Here is a 20,562-nt window from a genome sequence, read left to right on the forward strand (position 1 = left end):
GTTAGCCAGAGGGGCATCTCATATGAGCACAGGCAGTGCACAGCCTTTAGTCTCCTTGCTAAAGAGTCCTGTTTGCGGGAATTTCTGACCACAGAGATTTTTTTTTTATTATTATTAGACTGTGGGAAATCATTAAGCTGCAGGGCACTAGCAGGGCATAGTATTCATCCCTATATGTGTCACAACAGAGGTGCACAGTCACAGGTTAAACAGCGATTGCTTGCTCTGCTTGGGTTTAAGACATCTCCATGAGCTCTGCGTTTGGGGCAAGGAAGAACATTCTCCCTCCAGTGCTGCTGCTGTGCTCAGACCCTGGAGCAACTGACAGTGCACTCTCTTGCCCCACACCACGGGAACAAACGAGAGGAGACGCCCAGGCCCTGACAAGGCAAGTAGGTCTGTGAGCTCCCCTGGTGCTGCCGCTGGCCCAGCTCCGCATGTTGCGGGCAGACTGCGTTAAAGCTGGTCACAGGTGCCAGCCCTGAAACCAAGGATGGGACCTGCATCCTGCAGCTGCGCTTGCCCCAAGCAAATGGCTAGGGAAAGCAGTGAGCCAGAGAGCTGGTGCTGAAGGGCACAGATGAGTGTGGCTGCAGGGCTTGGGGAGACAGGGCAGTCCTGGAGGATGCAGGGGGCTGGGCAGCACAGCTGGGAAGAGGGAGCCTGCAGCTGTAGGTGACTGCAGGCATAGGACAAGGTGCTGGCACCTGGGAGCTAAGGAAGCAGCAGCTGTGGGCCCAAGGACAAGCAACACTTCAGCAACCAGGGAGGGCTGTTTGTGACTGGCCACGGTTCTATGATCATCCTGTGGTTGACACACTTCTAGCACCATTGCTGAAAGGCCTGCAGTGGGTTGGGGATCCAACTCCCCCCTTGTCCTCTTGGCAAACCCCCACTTCCAACACTGTGCAGCTTTAAACGTTGTCCTCATTTGTCTGATGAGCACCACAAGACCACAGCCCCCAGGTGACTATGGCTGGTCTTTGGCAGAAGGAGGGGAAGAAGGCCATTGACTCAAAGGACCCAGAGATCTCTGCTGCACCTGCAGCTTCTCTGATGAGAATGAGCCCACACTACTGCCCCTTTGAAGCAGGATGAACAAACACCAACTCTCCCTTACCCACCAAAAAAGTGCTGGCCCTTGGCAGCCCCAGTGCAGCCTCCTGCTCGGAGCAGGACTATCCCCAACACCAGGTCAGGGCAGCCATGGCTTTGCATAGCCACCCAGCTGCAGAGCCGAGCCGTGAGGTAAGAGGGGTGCATGAGGAGCTAGAAGTGCCTCTGAAGCTCAACTGCAGAGTGGTCTCCCAGGGCGGGAAGACAGCGGCCACAGGAGCTGCAGTGCTGGGTCCAGGGGTGGGAAAAGAAGCTGGCAGCTGCCTTCAGTCTCCCATCTTCACATCATGTGGAGAAGCAGCAGAACAGATTTGTTCCTAGAGCTTAATAGGTGGCTTCTCCAGGACCAGAAAAGCAAGATTTTCCAAAGTCTCTCACTAGCAATAATGTATGAGCTTCCGACACGAGTGAACAGGCAAGCAAGGGGATCCTGAAGAAGCACAGCAAGTGCATCAGTAACTGTCTGGTGACAATTAGGGAAATGTGACCACCACAAGCCAGGGAAGTCCATGCTGCCTGAAGCATCAATTTTTCCCCCAGCAAAAACCCTAGGAGAAGTTATCTGCAGCAACTGGAGTCTGCGCCAGTTGCCAGGGGTGCAAAGAGCTGCACGCCAGCACCCTCAGTAACCACCTGTGTCCATGCAGAGGTTTCTGAGCTTCAGCTCCAGCTGTTTGATTTGGACATCTCTCTGGCTTACCAGATCACGTAGCCTACGGATTTCTTCCTGTTGTCGGTAAAACATCTGCAAAAGCTGTAAGAAAAGTCACATTTTACTTCCTTTACACTAAGAAAACATAGACTTAACCTGTCAAATGCCACCAGACCTGTCACATCACTTTTGAGAGAAACAGCATCTATGAAGGAGGCCTTCAACCAACAGAATGAACATCAGCAGTGCTCCTGCTGTCCACTAGCTTGGGCTATGACTGTGAGTGTTTCTCTGCACCACTTAATTCTCTGCTACATCTGCTTAATTCAATGAAAAAGATCAGAAAAAATAACCTTCATACTACCAACCACTCAAAGAAAGCCTAGATACAGAGAATATTTGGAGTCTAAATTCCTGAATCTGCTACATCTCCTACAGTGACCTCAGGCAAGTCCTTTTACTTCTCTTCTTTTTTCCTGTTGATCATTCACTGTCCTCTCCAGCTGGGACTACCAGGCCCTTTCACTCTGCACACAGCAGACCATCCGGCTCTGCAAGGGTTGCTTCTGTAACCTCGGGGTGCCAGCTCAGAAACATGCAGAAGAATATTATTTTTCACACCACAGGGAAATTCAGCTGTGAAAATTCCTGCCCCATCAAGCTACAGATACTAAAGTCTTGGGACAGGTATGGGAAGGAAATCCTTCCAGTGTTCCAAAAGCAAACAAGCTGCATGTACTTGAAAATGTCCTTGAGCTGCCAATGACGGGGGCTTGCGAATCACCACAGAGATCTTCCACTGTACAAGCTTTGGTTACTATGCAGGGAGGGGGTTGGCCATGGCCGAAGACAGATCATATTGCTGCCAGAACCTTTTCTGGAGCTGTTCCTAGGAGCATGCTGTGACCAGCTGCCAGCTTCAATGGCGCGGCACTGCTAAGTTGTCCCCTAGCAGTGAGCTGCCGAGGCAGGGGCAGAGCCAGTCCCTTTCGCTCAGGGTCCACAATATGGTTAGGCACTTAAGACTACATGGATGCAGCATGAGCCAAGGGAGCGGGATACACCCACCCCTTCTACAGGCATCCCTGCTGCCTCACTGGGCTCTCTGAGTGCATCTCTCATACAAGGGTTATGGTGCATGAACTCCCTTCTCTTCTCCACAACCTGGACGTCACAAGGACCTCCTTGTCCCAAGCCAGCCACCAGACAGGCCCACACCATAAGAATGCTCAAGAAGTGGGAAGACTGATTGCTCCCTCCTTTCCAGACGCCCTCAGCTGGAGTGCTGCTGGGCCACATTTCTGCTTCCCAAATGGTAGCCAGGGCATGCAGAGATTCTGCCCCCGCAAAGAACAAAGAGCTTGCACTGGTCCAAGTCTCCAAAGTAAACCTTCCCTGGATTCTGCCACCTTGTGAATGGCATACCTTTGCCAGCTGACTCTGGGCTTCCCCTCACAGTCCGAACCCTTCTCCCCGGACATTCATACCTCATTTTCAGTTCTTGGTGGTGGACACTCAAATATGTCAAAGCCATTGGAGAGACACATTTGCTCATTTTTCGGCAATTTCTCCTCCACTTTCAGTTGTTTTCTGCTGTCTTTGATCTCACTTGGCTTCTGCATGTCCTCTAGTGGCATCCTTCCTGCCGGATCCTGGTGCTGGCTCAGGTCATTAGTTTTCATGGGTGGCTCTGGCTCAAGAAACTGTGGTAAGGAATTCACAGCTCCAGAGCCTGGTCTCAAGGACACCAAGAGAGGCCCTGAGGAGGGAGGTAGATGACAGGTTAGCACTCGCAAACCACACTCAGAAATCAGCAGTAAGCAATTCATTCTAGCAACCTGCAGGGATAAACACGTAGGCACTTGACAGGAGCGGCTTCCAGAGTTCACAGCAGTGAATATTTTAGACACCAAATTATTTCAGCTTGCAGCCATATCTGTTATGTCTCTCCTTTTCCTCCCTTCCTCTTTCCCTGGCAGTTAACAGACCAGAGAGCCAGTTGCAGCTTACCCAAGCCCTCAGGAGCTGAAGGGCTGGGGAGCTTTCCATGTGCTGACCTTTGTTAACTCCGTTCAGCCACTCTTGTGCTGTCAGTGCTGGCTGGGCTGCTGTGGTCAAGGGGTAGATGTCTTCCTGGTATGACTCCGACTGCAAGCAAACAGAAGACCAGAGTCACTTTGTCAGTGAGGTTTCAGCTTAGAGGGACCATACTGGATTGTGGTGGAGAAAGCCACCTCAGCACAGGGAGTGTCATGAGCGTTCTCCGGCAAGGACATAAAATCTTCTCACCTGCCCTGAGCCTCTCTCCTCCCCATCTCGACTCAGAAGAATTGTATCTGAAGGCCTATTTTAATTCCTGCCAGTAAGGCCTTTATACATCCAGACAACAGACTGGGGGAAGTTGGAAGACTAACTCAACTTCATGAACTCAGTGTTCCTGAAGTCAAAGAAGTGGATTCGAAGGCTAGACACAAGTCAAAATCATCAGCTGATCAGCAGCTCACAGAAATTGGCCAAGGAGATAATGTGGGAGGAACATGCCTGACTGGTAGCTGCACTGTGCATTAGCTCTGCTGTCTCTCTGAATTCAAGGCACTCATACTTTCCAGTGTTTCTGGAAGTACAGGGCACAGTGCTGACATTTATGATGTACCTTTGCTCACATGGGAGCTGCCTTGGCTAGCTACAAATTCATTACCTGGGTCATTCTTTAGCCACACCAGCTGAGACCTACTTTTACATCACTCTCTGTGCAATGGGTTATGTCTTACACGCTGCAGAACAATCTTCTGTAACTCACTGGCACCCACTGGGTAGAGACCTAAGAACCCATAATTTCCTTTTTCCCAGGGTGATTTACTCAACATCATCCCCAACTCCTTTCTCTCTTTTGTCATTATGTCAAACAGATGCCACCAACTGAGGAAGTCTACAGCCAGCTAGTGGACGTGACAGTCAAAAAGACTTATTGCACTCAAGCAGAGAAGATCGATGAGCACGTCTTAGGAAGTTGACCATTACACAGAGACCTAACTCTTGAGTTACCCAGCCAGGGTTTTTTGGTAGGGCTGCCCCACAAACTGACCAGCTTTGTCCTTCAGATCAGAAGAGAGAAAATCCCTTGTTAGACCCTCTTTTGCCTTCACAAAGTCACAGAGTGGAGGCACTGCCCTCTTTTTCACTGATATTTGTCCCATACATTAATATGACCTGATGTTAACTTACTCGTCGAGGCACAATCATGGAGACAGGCTCAATCAGGCTTTTAGTTGGGATCAGTTTGTAGAAACGGAAAATCTCACAAGCTGACACTTCAAGGCCTCTTTTTGGCATCATTCCTGGTGGGATAGAATGAAAGAAATGGGGTATAAATCTCCCTAGGAAAGTTAATGTCATCAACCATGGAAACAAGGTCACCAAACAATCAAAGTCACAGCATCAGCCCCACAGCAGCATGATCTGAAATCTGCACTCAAACCTGGCTCAGTGGCACAAATGTCAGGACCAAATGATTTTTTTTCGGTCAGTTCACAGAGGTACACGCAGGGTCTGTGGTTCTCATGCTACACCTCGTGTTCCTTATTCATTCTGATGAGCTGCAAATAGAGTTACCAGGACTGAGCAGAACCAGCAGGTGACGCCACAGGATTTGACTATCAGAATCAGGACGAAGGGATTTCAGGACACCTAAACAACACCAGAATAGCTATATGGGTCAGGCTTAAAGCCCTTTCAGCCCAGTATCCTCCTCCAACACTGTCCCAAAGCAGAACTGAGTATGAGAAGGGTATGAATATCTAGTCTGTCAGACACCACCATTTGTGTTTCAGGGACTGGCTAAGCCACATAAGGTCTCTAAGTACCTGGTAACCTCACTGGATTTCTCTTCCATGAGCTTGTACACTCCAAAGCTTACAGCCATGTCAATTCCCTTAGCAAAAGAGATTGCTTCTCCTTGGAGACCTTGCTCCATGGTGTCCTACAGAAGCTTTGTTTTCCACTAATACCAAAAGACTTCATTAAACAGTAGATTCTACGTGAACTATTGCTCCTTACATTATGCATATAACTAAATGCAAATCTAAACTCCACTCCCCTACACTGTATTTTGTTTTGGCAATATCGGGAAAGAAGTTATTGTGCAATAACCTCAGGAGTATTTTTGATCAGCAGAACAGATCAGGTCAGGGAAGTAGATTTGATTCACTCAGGCCTTTCAAAAACACTTGTACACTTGTGCACTTCCCCTTCATGGAATGATTTTCAAAGAGGCTGACATTAAAATCAGGATGCTCTACATTGGAAGGATTATAAACACTGAATAACACAGACATCTTCCAGTCCAGTTTTAAGTAATTTATTCCTTTTCAACACGAGTTTTTTGAAGGACACCTGCAGGCACAAAATCTACTGCTGCTAAATATCTGTTATCATTGTCTTGGAAGACTGGGAGTGTCCAGAGGTAGTGTGGAGGGGTCGTAAATGGTCTTCAACCTATGTCAGTCTATAGAGGAATATGGCTTACAAGATGGACTGGAGAAGGTTCAAGAAAGGGCTACCAGTAGGTTTTGAAGGTTGAAAGTCAAATTCTTTAGCTTGAATGAGTTAAACAGCGGGTAGTATGCAGACAGGTTAATAAGCAAGGATGTCCAATAGAGGTGACTTAATCACAGCAAGTCTATCTCTAAATTGGAAATGTCAGTACAGGAAAAGGTAGGCAAGCAGTAAGAGTGAGGACATTAAAATGTGGGGCACCCATTACCAGAGAAATTCCAGAGTGGAAACAATGTTAACATAACACAATGCCAAAAATCTCTGAGCAGATTCACAAAGGGCAAGGAGCATCCTCCACTTTTAAATGCAGACTATCTTCCCTTCCACCCTGACCATGTATGTTAGAAGGGGATGGAGCAGTGACTGGTAAAGCTGCCCAGCCCAGGATCTGTCAGTCAGGAGGGACCCCTCCAAGCTGTGACCCTGTAATACCATCTGTGATGTATACATGAACCGGGTCAAGCTGACTGTTGTGCACCTGTAAACTTGGGTGGAGACCGGAATCTGACCCACGCTCTTTTCTAAATGATATTTAGAGTAGTCCTGGACTCTGACAGCCTATAAAACAGACACCACCAACCTCTTGCAATGTTAAACATACACTGCCACTCACCAATTCCCTTCTGTGGTAAATGAGAACGATATTCCATCAGGTAGTTCAGGTACGGTTTCTCAGGGCTTATCTCATAGTACCGTATATTTCCATCACCCTAAAGTCAAAGAAAATTAACATAAGCCAGGCTCTGCTGTTCAGCATGACAGTCTGACAAGAATGCTTGGCCCCAGAAGCCATGCAGAGTCAAGAATGAGCCAAATATTTACCCCCAAGTTCCTTTGTGGGAAGGTTAAGGCTCTGCAGCATACCTCCCCACAGTAAATGTGCTATGTTGGCAGTGGAAAATGTGGCCTGATGCTGCAGTGCCCTCAGGCCCCATCCCATCAGCCCATGTCCTTAGGTTAACATGCTTCAGGACCATCTTTGACTTCAGTCTGATGCAACACAAGCCGGGAGAAGAATCAGATTGGCCAGTGTTTGCTGATGTAGAAAGCACTTACCTTTCCCACAACATAAAGCATGCGTGTGTCTGAGTCGTAAAACGGAAATAGGAGTCCTGAGGAGCCATCCAGATCCTCCTCCAGTAAAGGCACAGAAAGGTCATTCTGGGCAGGACACAGGAAAAACAGACAGCTGTCATTACCTGTCATTCACCTCAAGACAGGGATTCTTTAACCTGAATCCCACCTGGCAGTGCCATGTGAATGCAGCTCTAAAACGACCCTAGGTCATGGCCAGCTGCCCTGAGCAGAGGGCCATGCACAGACTTCTTCAAAGCTCTGTGGGTGGGAAATGGGTGTTCTGTCCCTGGCTCTTGACTGAGTGCAGCACCTCAGGACATCAGTTCCTACCTCTTGAACATCTCAGGTACCTGATGACAGGTAGATACAATAAGAAACACTGCCTGCCTCTATGTGGGCCACCAGACTCAGGGAGATGGAGGGGCCTTTGGGGCACATCTGCATCGCACACTGAATTACTCATGTTCCCTCACTACCTCTAGTCAAGGCCATACCTCCACAATAGTGCACCACCCACCACGAGAACAGCCTGCATGAGCAGAGCAGTCTCTACACTGCACAGTGGGAAGGTGCCCATTGCAAGGGCAAAAGCTCCCATTGGCCTTTTGCAGGTAAGCCATGTAGGAGAACACAGCACACCACTCCATATGCAAGGCTGGCGTGTCTTATACAAAGCAATCCCTGCACTGCTGAAGGCACCAATGTCGGGAGGACCAACAGGACAGAATATGGTATCCCATGGCTGCCATCATGGCTATTGTCACATAAATATGCATTTAGCATAGGGTTAATACATACTTCATCCTTCATAACAGCCCAGCTGCAGGCTCCAGAAAGCCAGAGGTTCTGTTTTGACACGATAATGACATAGGTGGATGTGGACTTCAGAAGATGCCTGCTGGGCAGGTCCTGTGCCAATGCCCGTCCCTAAGGAGGCTGCATGTACCTTGCCTCACAGGCCTTCCCACTGTGTTCTCAAACTAGGTGTGGCCAGCTCCACCAGCAGTTCTGAAGGCAGTGAAACCCTGATGTGAGACCCATGGTGTGTGAAAGCACTGCTCAGCTTTGTGGAAAACCTTCAGACAGCACACAGTGCTTTGCCTCTCACATATGCAAAGAAGCAATGTCCAAACACAGCCAAAAGGAAAATCACAGACCTGGTCTACCAGCATTGTCTGGTACAAAAGGTGACAGCATAGCAAAAAGGCAGAAATTGTGCTGCAAGGTGCTTGACACGAAGAGACAAAGTGAGACGCTGACAAAGGAAAAGCATCTCATTGCATGCGAGAAGGGTAGAGGAGAGCAGGATTTTGTAAGTCTAGCAGCTGTCATGATAGGAGGTCATGTTTTGGAAGTGATAATTAAGTACTACCTCGATACTCTACTGTCAGGAATCATCAGAAATCAAAACCACTCCACATCCTTTTCTCCATTGTGGGCTTCACCTGAGTAGGATGTGTCTAGAGCTCACTTCTCTTTCCAGTACCAGTAACAATTTGCCAGTAAGACCAGTAAGAGCTGCTTTTAAGTCAAAGCTACAATGACCACCTAAAGGTCCTTTGAATTATTTCCTCCTGTAGTGGGCACAGCATTCTCCTTGTTCTGGTGGATTTCTATGCTGAAAGCTTTGAGAGCTCCTTCAGAATCTTATATTCAGTTAACAATGTCATAGCAGTAAGACCTGTCACCCATTAAGAATTTGACAGATCACCTCTGAATTGCTGTTATAAACCAATTCTTGGGTATTTGGCAGGTGGAAAAGTTAAAGTGACAGCAAAAGAGAGAAAAATGAAGCTGATATGGTTACAATGGCTGGTCCAACTCACCTGATCCCATAATGCAATCTGCCTATTATTCCACCGAGATGTTCCAGTAGAGAACAGTTTTTTCACGTTTCCAAGAAACAAGACTTTATTGACTCTGTGAGACTTGTAGCTGGCTTCCTATAGGAATAGAAAGGACACTGCATGAGTAAGAGACAGCACCTGTTGCACAGCTACATTTCATGTTACATGAGACCTCTCATTCAGTCACATCTGAAAGATCTGCTCAGCCTGGCTGAACTGCAGTGAGCAGGATTTCATGGGGATCCAAAAACGGTGGCCTAGACTCTTTAGGATCATTCCCAAAAGCCCAACTAATCTCTCTAACTATTGATTCATATATTTGCAATCCCTGTTAGTTGTAGGCATGACTTTCTGTGTACAAAAATCTATGCAAATACCTATGAAACGCAGTCAGCTTCACCTTACCAACAGATACAAAGTACAGGCAACAAGAACAACTCTGGCAGTGGGACACATGCCCACTTGCATCCACATGTCCACCTGATCTCTACAAGTCCTCCCAAGGTGTCACCCTGAGGATCACATCTGGTGCCTTTGGCAACATGGGGCACAGATGCATCTTCTTTAATGCCAATGAATCTACCCAGAAGAAGAAATACTCCAGCTGGACCACAAACCTCTAAACCCAACCTACTTGTAAGACTCTTCCTGCACGAGGGTCTATCAAACGTATCTTTCTGTCCCTACAGGCTGTAGCAAGGAGACTGCCATCTGTGTTGAACGACATGGAGAGGACCACATCTTTGTGAACATCGAGGGTCTTCACTGGGTTCGAGACGACATCGTCTTTGGTGTCAAGGTTCCAGATCATTATCTGGAGCAAAAGAACAAAACAAAATCAGTCCTTTGCTGCCTGATCAGTTGGGGACTTTGTGTACCCTATTCACTTCTTCCTCTCTTCTCTACATGTATAGGTCTTACCATCATAAATGGTTGTTCTCCAGCATTTTTAAATAATTCCTAGTACTTACAGCAATATATCAGGGACACAGTGCCTGCTCAGAATGTCCAATATTCAAATTTCCTTTGCAATCACATTTTATAGCTAAAAATGGCCAGCACTAGTGCAGATATTTGCACTGTCATAAGAATGAAGCCAAACAAAAGTGCAAGGTATTGCATACTGTATCCAATCCAGTAAAGAAGAAGGGCAGACTAGACTGAAGTTCAACAGAAGACTGGAAAATTAGCAAGTCCTTTTAAACTTGCAGCAATGTTCTTTTGTCTTTGAGGTCACCATGGAATTTCCCCCTGAAGAAGGCTTCGGAACTCTTTCGTATTATCTTACAGCTTGAAATTAAAACCAACTTCAAAACACTCTGCCAAACAGAGTGTCCCAGGAGGAGAGGTCCGCAGAGAACAGACTCACCTTGTAGTCATAGCCAGAGCTGAAGAGGATGTTATTAGCTGTGGGATGCCATTCGATGAGGCCCACTCTTCGAATATGCCCAAGAAGTTCCTTCTTCGGACTGGTAATATTTTTTGTTAGCAAGTGATTGGGGATGTCCCAGATTTTAACCTGAATGGCATAGGATGGGTATTAGTGAGATTGCTGAGTAAGGCACTAATGTGAAATTTACCAATAACTAGTATTCCCTTAGTAGTATTATTCCCTTGGTAGTGAAAAGGAACACTCCTGGCTTTATTGAATGCCTGTCCTTTAAATTAGTATTTTTACTTTTATGCGGGCCTGAAGACTCCTTTTTACCCTCTATTTTTAGCTAGCAGTTCTACCAGTTTGTTTTAACTTGGCAACCCAACCCTTATACCTGGCCAAGCTGTCACCACAATTACAAAAAGTTATTCCCAAGGAGAAGAAGTAAACCACAGATCTTGCAGACCTTGCCTCCTAACAAACCCTGAGCAGAAACAAGCAAATCTGAAATAAATTTCAGCAAAGAGTCCCAGAAGATATTATAGCAGTGGTTGACCCAAGCAGTCATACACTCAACACTACCTGGTAAAAGAACTGAGAACTGCCCTTATCAGACGACAGCTATAGTACTCTTTGTCCCATGAAAAACTTCACAAGTGTTGAACTTCTTGTGGCCAAGAAGGACAATGGCATCCTGGGCTGTATTAGAAGGGGTGTGGTTAGTAGGCCAAGAGAGGTTCTTCTCCTCCTCTACTCTGCCCTGGTGAGGCCGCATCTGGAATATTGTGTCCAGTTCTGGGCCCCTCAGTTCGAGAAGGACAAGGAACTGCTTGAGAAAGTCCAGTTCAGGGCCACAAAGATGATTAAGGGAGTGGAGCATCTCCCTTATGAGGAAAGGCTGAGGGAGCTGGGTGTCTTTAGCTTGGAGAAGAGGAGACTGAGGGGGGGACCTCATTAATGTTTATAAATATGTAAAGGGTGACTGTCATGAGGATGGAGCCAGCCTCTTCTCACTGGCATCCAATGATAGAACAAGGGGAAATGGATATAAGCCAGAACATAGGAGGTTCTGCTTAAACATGAGGAAGAACTTCTTCCCAGTAAGGGTAAAAGAGCACTGGAACAGGCTGCCCAGAGAGATTGTGGAGTCTCCTTCTCTGGAGATGTTCAAAACCCGCCTGGACGTGTTCTTGTGTGATCTGATCTAGGTGGTCCTAAACTGGTAGGGGGATTGGTCTAGATGATCCTTTGAGGTCCCTTCCAATCTCTGACATTCTGTGATTCTGTGAACACTTTGCAAATGATGCAGCCATTTGTCAAAGTACTCAGAAGTCCACCCAGGTGGCCACACAGCAGATACCCTGAGCAGAGAGACTGAGCAGCACCACACTGAAGTCACTCAACACTGCAAGTGTGCTGTCTCATAACAGATCTACCTGCAGCCCTGGTTTCTTCTAGAAGGATGGTGCATGAAGACAAAAATCCTGTATTTCTGAGGTGGAAGGAGACAGTAGAGGAAGCCTGCAAAAGTAGCTGAACCTATGCAGGTAAAACAAAAGAGTCTTTCTCACACAAACTCTAGAAATGCAAGTATTTAGGATGCTAACAGATGATTAACCCTTTGGCTCAATGAAAATTACTATGCTTGTCACAATTTTTCTAGTATTTAGCCTGATGCAAAAGGGAAATGCTCTTTGAAGCAGATAGTTCATAGAAATTAGCCACACTTGCCCAAGTCTCCCACTGTTTGGCTGATCACACCTTTCTAAGCCAAAGAAGGAGAGGCACCAATTCTGAGACCCACTGGGAGAGGTCATAAGCATCCTTCTCAACAGTGTTTATTCCACTGAGGAATCAAGCCCACCAGAAACTTAAGGACTGTGGGGTCCAGTAGCCTCCAGATGAACTTCCACAGCAGTAAGAGAAAGCATCACACTCTACAGCTTCAATAGCTATCACTAAAGGAATGGGGCTGAGAGAGTAGGAAAGGAAAAAATAGATTGAGTTCATGCTGAGAAGAACTGCCTAGAATGAACCATTCACTCCCCATGCTATGAAACGGTTGGTGGTAAAAGCAGGGAAAAGCCCCTGCCTGGATTCTCAAGATGTATTAAACAGCAGAAACTGCCAGTGTTTAGTGTGCAGAAGTAGCAGGTGTTGGAGCAGACCTGCCAGGCCAAGCAGCAACAATCCACAAGCCGTCTACCCTGCTGCACCTTGAAGAAAACCTGACAAATTCAAGTAAAAGCCCCTCTATCCACAGGGGAGAAGATCATCATTAAGCTGAATTCATATGTGCCTGATGATTTGCCAAAAGGAACAGAAGGGGTAAGAGGATAAGCCCGTTCCCTATACTGCTCAAACTTTCAGCCCCTGGTCACTTGCATTGGCCTCAGTCCTAAGCCTGCCTGAAGCAGCAATGGGAACTGGAAAGCACACTGGGTGTTCAAAGAGACTATCCATCCCCTCTTGTGCCCAGAAGTACCACTTCACATGCTTCAGCTACACACCATGAAAATTAGCTGTAGTACCACCAAGGCAAGCTCCAGAAAGACTATTTAATGGCCAAGATATCTCTGAGGAATGTGGGTGACGGGAAATTTCCACCATTTTCACAGAAGCTTGTGGCCTCCTCAAAAGTTCCAGGGAGACCCAGTCCAGTAAGAGAAATCAAATGCATCCTTGCACACAAGCCAGAACAGTGGCTTATGCTAATGCTGAGAAATGGCAGAGAGCACGACGCCTTTAACAACAGACTGCAAGGAAGTCTGTGGCTTTAATGTCGAGCCCAGTGGAAGTGATGGATGCCTCTGAGACCACAAAAACTTCCTCAGACTTCTCTCGGGACAGAGAAAGCGTTCCCGTGGAGCTCTCCCAACAGTGTGTCCAATCTGAGCTCTCCAGTACAGACCAGGAAAGTAAGACAGATGTTGACCCCATGGAGTGAATCCAACAGCAGCAACTGAGATGAAGAGGGGACAGGAGTACAGCAAATCTGAGAAGAACTGGAAAGAAAATAATAAAGCTGAGGAGTGAGAAGGCAAAGGTGAGCTCTTCTGGCTGCCATTCAACTACATTGCACAGAGAAGAGGGAGCCAGACTCTTTGGAGGCGTGCAAGGAATGCACCAAAGTCAATGGACACAAATGGCAATATGGGCACTCCTGGAGATCAGAGGAGCCTTGTTTTCCTCAGAAGGCTGCCCAACCCCTGGAATAAGCATCTAGTGAGGCCATGGGATCTGTAGCCTTGGAGATCTTTCCAACTCATCTGGACAAGGGTTGGAGCAACCTGACTCAACTGGCCTGCTTTGAGCAGAGCTTGGACTAAGTGACCTCCACAGGTCTAGCTACCAGGTGTCAACAAAGACAACCACACTAAGAAACAGTCTGCTGTCCTCAGTACTTAGCAAAGAGGGAAGAAGTGTCCCTAAACTGTGTCACTGTGCAGGGGACCCCTGCATTTCCTGGCGGCAGGATGGTAATAAGACGGTAGTACCAAAAAAAGAGAGTACAGTCACAAACAGCAAGACTTGCTTTGAACACCTTTTGGTGCTGAGACCAGTGACAAGCTCAGTGTTTCCATTCTTTAGCCCAGAAAACGATCCTGTGCCAAGTTCAGTAGGAAATTGGAAAAGAAAGCTGACAGAGGGCAGCCTTTCTTACATAGACTCTTGAGCTCTAGTGGACAACAGAATAAATATGACCCAGCCGCATGCCCCAGCAGGGATAAAAGCTAGCAACCTCCTGGTCTGGAACAACAGGAAGATAGCCACTAGATTAAGGGAAGTTATTTTCCCCTTTTCTCAGAAATTATTAAACAACAGCTGGAATACTGCATCTAGTTTTGCACCTTCCACTGCAAGACAGATGCTGATAAACTTAAGTCCAGTGGAGGCCACGAGGATGCTCAAGAGGCTGCAGCACTTGCCCTGTGAGGAGAAGCTGGTGGGCTTGCTCAGCCCAGAGAAGAGACAGCTTCAGGGCAAATTGATAGAAGCCTTCAATAGTTACAAGGCTACTGAGAAAATAGAGCCAGGCTCTGTCTTGAAGTGCAGGGTGGGAGGACAGGATATAGTGGTCACTAACTACACTGGGGAGGTTCTGACTGGATATAAGGAAATAAAATTCCCTATGGAAGCAGTGAAGAACAGGAACAGGTTGCTCAAGAGGTGGTAAAATCTCCATCCTTGGAAGTTTTCAAGACTCGGCTCCACAGACCTGTGCAGGAGGTGGGGGTAGAGACCATTCAAGCTCCCTTTCAACACAAATGGTTCTACGATTCTGTAACTGCAGCAGGAAGCTTTGAAGCTTGTGCTCATTTCTCATCCGAGGCTCAATAGAGAGGTCATGGTGGTGCTTCCCTGCCAGAAGTCCTTTCTGACACGTCATAAAAAACTGGCATACGGGCTGTAAGATGAAATAAAACCCTCACAGGTGGCCCAGAAATTGAAAGAAGCCTTCAAAAAAGACACGAGTATCCAAAGAAGCAAAGGCAAGTCACTAAATAGGAAAGACAATTCAAAAAGCCTAGATTTCTAGTTCAAGAGTGATTTTTGGCAGAACTGAAATGGCAGAGGATGTGCACCAAGATAAGGCTGGAGGAAATGACAAGAGAAACCTCCCTGATGCTGTGTGGCAGAGGGTGAATATACTCAGTGGGAGAAAACACATGTGAGATCTCTGGAAAAAAGTACAGCAGTGAGACAGATGTCCTCACTATCACAGAAGCCAATATCACACTTTCAACAGGACATGGAAAGCAACCTTCCAGTGGATAGATACAGGCTAAACTGTCCCTTACAAACATGAATTGAATCTTTCAGTTCCTAATAACTAGTCTGCACCCACACTGAAGTAAAATACGTGACTGCATCTTAATTATATGAACTTCAGCCAGACCACTTATTGCCTAAAACTTAAACCTGATGTGATGTATTCGATATCTTTTTATCAGTTTGCATTAGCATGAACCAAATCTCTGGAGTCTTTCTGTGGTTTCAGCAGGAAAATGCTCATGTCATTTATGCCTTTTGCAGAATACTATGACTCAGATTCCTCAGCTAACCCCATAACTGATCCAGCGTGACTTTACAGAGTAACTGAATGCAGGAACAAGCTGAAACTTGCTCTGCAGGGAATTAATCTGAAATAGCTGTTCAGATTACATTGTGTTGAAGCTTCCATTCAAAAGCAAAGGAAGAGTTTCATTATGATTCAACTTGAATAGTCATTTCGTTTTAAATTCATACTCTGTTTTTCTCAGGCAAACACACCCAAAAAGCCTCCTCCAAACAGATCTTCCTCCTCACACTGATTTTGGTACTCCATCTGGAAAGGATCACACAGATCTGACCTCAAATGATAAGACAGGAATCTTATTCTTACCTGACTTTTTTAAAAGTACATATATGCTTTCACATCTCACCCATGGACCTTTTGGTTTCTTTTTTATTTCTTTCCCCAAAAAGCACATACGCCAGGTAATAACGCAGAGTACAAGCTGGTAAACTTACTGTAGCATCTTCTGAACACGAAGCTATTACAAAGTCATCAAACGGGTTCCACTTGATGTCCAGAACACTCCCTTTGTGCCCGCATATTTTGGGATAATGTGGGTCGAGCTTGCCTGTCTAGAAAAACAAATATCATCAAACCTAAGGTAAGCCGTGGAATCACAGGACATTTTCAAGGAAGATCCAAGCTAGCTCCAGCAAGAAACCTCTTTCTGCTTGTTACACTCCGAATGCCCTGGGTGCTCTCTACCTGTTGAGAATGGCTTTTTCCTGTCGCTGCAAGGCAAGCCTTGATGATACCACTGAAAAGAAAGGAAAGAAGTGCTCAGGCCTTCCTAGGTACACACTACTATCAAGAAATTTGACACGCAGCAATCAAGACTGCTGAAGTTAGAAGACAGTATTTTGTTCAGACATCAGCATAAAACTTTGATGGGAAACACTTATGAGTTGAATTTTTCACATTTTTTAAAGATCTTGAGGGAAAAAAAAACAGAATCTCTTTCAGAAGACATTTCTTATAAGCAGGGAAAAAGAATGTTTTAGCTTTTATTTTTTAGCCTCATTAGCTAGCATTTATTTTATTTTTTAAGCAAAAAGACATTTGTGACACAAATTAGAAAAGCAGTTTTTCTTTCAGCAAGCTACCTGTTTCTTTCTGATGGTGTTCAAATCCAGTCATTCACTGGATTCAACCAGCATTCCGGACTCTCAAAAAAATTGCCATGTTTGGGCGACACCTTCACTGCTAAAACTCACGCACGAAATGCACTACGGAGTATTGAGGGCTTTGTGCCACGTGGGGGCTGTGTTGCATCAGGATAAACCCTTACTGCAGGCACAGTCTCTGCTACAAAGTCAAGCCAGTGTATTAATTATGTGCTAGAAAGGGTGCTGAGGAATTTATTAACATTGGAGCAGCACTTGCTTCTCCCTGTCAGAAGCATGAGAAGTATGAGGAGCTCCAGGAACCACTTCGTGTCCCAGAAATCTGTCCAAGAGCAAAGGCCAGTCACCTAAGGAGAGAGAGATGATGGCAAGCTGGTGAAGTTTACCTGCTTACTTTTATCCCACCTGAAAGGATTGTAAATCAAAATGAATGCAAATGCATGCTTTACTAGAAAGCAGATGCTTCTGCTGGTGCACTCCCTGCACCTCTCCAGAGATGAGCCTTAAGAGCACACAGCAGAGGGGAATCAGTGCTGTCCCCAATCTGGATGTGGCTAGGATGTAATTTTCCCAGCCTTGAAAATTTGCATGGTTTTGAATGCAGAACAGGACACGATGTGTAAATACTCTGGCTAGAAAGTTTGTCACATAGACTGAGACTAACCTGCTTTAAACTGAACACCCAGAGGGCTTTGAAATGTAAAAGACTGTGCTTTTTTAAAATACAGTCTAAAACAATTCCCTTTTATAACAGCGACAATACAAAGTGAGTGGGGAAGGCAGAAGAGAGATAAAAGGCCTTTAATAAGCAGCGTTCCCCCGCCCACGGTGTCCTTTTGCAAGCTTCAGGGCTTGGTTTCAAGCTGGCAACTGGATGGGCTGGGCAGCCAGCTCCACAGGGATCCCTTGATCCTTATGGGAACTCCGTCCCCTCCCAGAGCTGGCCGACTGGCTGCTCCCCACTCCATTTGGGAGACTCTCAGGCTGCCCTGAGCCCGCTCTGCCTGCCCCATCCTGCAAGGCACTCCTACCCCCACATCCCCAGCAGGCTCAACTGGATCTGGAAAAGGAGCCCTTGCCTTCCCAGCCACCAGTCCCACCTGCCCCAGTGCAGCCCTGCAGCCCTGGGACAGAGGAGGACCCACAACACATAAACCCCCAGACTGCCAACAAACATATGTGACAGGTGGGGCTGTTGGTCCCCCAGCAGATTTGTACAGGGTAGAAGTGAGTCAACCCCACTTCTCAGGTGTTCTCCAAAGGTCACAAACACACCTTGTCGTCACATCACGGCACAGCACTCGCATACAGCATAAATTAGGTAAGGCGTGAGGAGTCATCACAGATTTCATTTCATAGTCATTGCTCCCAGAGAGAAGGGAGCAAGGTTTGTGTCTAGGAGGTCTACACAACCACAGATGTCGTCCCTGTCACACCTGATGCTGACACACTGAAAGACTGGAGACTGCAAAGACTTGGACGCAAATATCTCCCTGTTTCTCAGGACTTTGTTCGCATTTCCCTGTCCCTTTGCTTTATGCTGCCAAGGCAGAGACAGATGCAGTCTCAACCAAGCCTGGCCCTCAGGGAAGGAAAAAGGCAGGCCTTTGTCTTTCAAAGGCATATTGGATTTGCGTGGCCAGGTTATGGTAGTAGGGGGCTACAGGGCTGGCTTCTGTGAGAAGCTGCTAGAAGCTTCCCCTATGTCCAATAGAGCCAATGCCAGCTGGCTTCAAATGGACCCGACGCTGGCCAAGGCCAAGCCCATCAGCGACAGTGGTAGCGTCTCCAGGATAACATATTTAAGAAGGGGAAAAAAAAAAGCACAACTGCAGCCAGAAAAGAGGAGTGAGAATATGTGAGAGAAGCAACTCTGCAGACAGCAAGGTCAGTGAAGAGGAAGGGGGAGGAGGTGCCCCGGGTGCTGGAGCAGAGATTCCCCTGCAGCCCATGGTGAACACCACGGTGAGGCAGGCTGTCCCTTTGCAGCCCATGGAGGTCCACAGTGGAGCAGAGATCCACCTGCAGCCTGTGGAGGGCCCCATGCTGGAGCAGGCTCCTGGTAGGACCTGTAGACCCATGGAGAGAGAAGTCCACGCTGGAGCAGGTTTGCTGGCAGGACTTGTGACCTCATGGGGGACCCACACTGGAGCAGTCTGCTCCCGAAGGAAGAGACCCCGTGGAAGAGACCCACGCTAGAACAGTTCACGAAGAACTGCAGCCTGTGGGAAGGACCCAGGTCGGAGAAGTTCATGAAGGACTGTCTCCTGTGGGAGGGACCCCATGCTGGAGCAGAGGAAGTGTGAGAAGTCCTTCCTCTGAGGAGGAAAGAGAGGCAGAAACAATGCCCCATCCCCCTGCACCACTGGAGAGAAAGAGGCAGAGAAATTGTGAGTAAAGTTAAGCCTGGGAAGAGGGAAGGGGTGGGGGGAAGGTGTTTGAAGATTTAGTTTTTATTTTCTCATTACCCTACTCTGATTTGATTGGTAATAAATTAAACTAATTTCCCTAAGCTGAGTCTGTTTTGCCCATGTTGGTAATTAGTGAATCACCTTATCTCAACCCATGAGCTTTCTGGTATATTTTCTCTCCCCTGTCCAGCTGAGAAGGGGAGTGATAGAGCAGCTTTGGTGGACACCCGGCATCCAGTCAAGATCAACCCACCACAAAAGGACGTCCACAAAACTGCCTTCTGAGTCAAGATCCTTCCTTGGCGTGCGGTGCATTCACTTCCCCAATATATCTGTCTCAGACACCAATCTACACCCAGGCCACACTGTGGGAAAGCAATGCATCTCCCAGTTACTGTCACTAAGTCCACATCTCCTCGGACTTGCAAGATTTACAAAGGTATTCAGTCTGTTTTGGGCACTAGGCAGCCCCTGTAGCCACAGCCACTTCCCTCCCTGGTGAGACGTGCTGCCGTTCCACCCAGCTGGCTTCAATGGCACATCTTCATGAGGACCTAACTGATATTTCCTGCAACAGAAAACCATTCTCCAAGTGGTGGCAAATATTCAGCTAATTCCTCTTCAGGTTGAATGCAGAGGCCTGCTGAAAGGAGGGTATCTATGGCAGAGAGGTCTTTTCCTACATAACCTCTGCTGCTCCCAACCCTACCTCACCCCCAGGCTCTCAGAGAGGAAGAATGGTGCAGAAGGCAAGAAGTGGTACTTATTCAAGGAGAGATGAGAGAGCTTGGTGCCTGTGACTCAACAGGAGAGAAGCACAACAAAAAACCAAGAAGGCACAGTTAAACGGAATGAGGTTGTGCCTGCAGTTGAGAACATCCTGAGGCAGGCAGCCACTCCAGTAGCACACACAGAACGAACTCAAAAACATTGAGGGACAACAGCAGCTGCCCAAGGAGGCTCTTCATCCTCCCCAGAAAGTGCAGCCCAGCTACCATCTCCTACTCTGGCTAAACGTGACATCCTAGATCTTGGGCTTTTCCCTCACCCTGTGGTATCCTTGGGATGTGGCTGCTCCCTGCCAATTCAGTCAAAAGTAACCATGGATGAGCTGTCCATCATGAGGGCAATGTTATCCCACGCACACAGAATCATTGAATGGGTTGGATTGGAAGGGACCTTAAAGTCTAGTTCCAACCTCCCTGCCATGGGCAGGGACACCTTCCACTAGGTCAGGTTGCTCTTGTCTCCAGATCCAGCTGCCTTCAATGCCCTGGCAGCTAGGGGCACAAGCGAAGAGCTCAGTATGCCCATGGGTCACCACCACAGGAAGAGGTGGCAGCCACA

At 47.2% G+C, this 20,562-nt stretch overlaps 1 protein-coding gene across 1 annotated transcript in view; it reads right to left on the reverse strand.

Annotated features, from left to right (window-relative positions):
• Window positions 1-1,738: 1,738 nt before the first annotated feature.
• The window catches only part of CORO2A (coronin 2A), a 20,926-nt gene continuing 2,102 nt past the window's right edge, over window positions 1,739-20,562 (reverse strand). Inside the window, exons 2-11 of the mRNA XM_009982323.2 lie at window positions 16,136-16,252; window positions 10,616-10,765; window positions 9,881-10,060; window positions 9,226-9,342; window positions 7,379-7,483; window positions 6,936-7,032; window positions 4,994-5,106; window positions 3,826-3,916; window positions 3,256-3,527; window positions 1,739-1,870 (exon numbers count right to left, since the gene is read on the reverse strand). Of these exons, the coding sequence (XP_009980625.2) occupies window positions 1,739-1,870; window positions 3,256-3,527; window positions 3,826-3,916; window positions 4,994-5,106; window positions 6,936-7,032; window positions 7,379-7,483; window positions 9,226-9,342; window positions 9,881-10,060; window positions 10,616-10,765; window positions 16,136-16,252 (1,374 nt within the window). The remainder of the gene's footprint in view (window positions 1,871-3,255; window positions 3,528-3,825; window positions 3,917-4,993; window positions 5,107-6,935; window positions 7,033-7,378; window positions 7,484-9,225; window positions 9,343-9,880; window positions 10,061-10,615; window positions 10,766-16,135; window positions 16,253-20,562) is intronic.

Source organism: Tauraco erythrolophus, chromosome Z (genome assembly GCF_009769465.1).
Source record: "Tauraco erythrolophus isolate bTauEry1 chromosome Z, bTauEry1.pri, whole genome shotgun sequence".
Taxonomy (NCBI): domain Eukaryota; kingdom Metazoa; phylum Chordata; class Aves; order Musophagiformes; family Musophagidae; genus Tauraco; species Tauraco erythrolophus.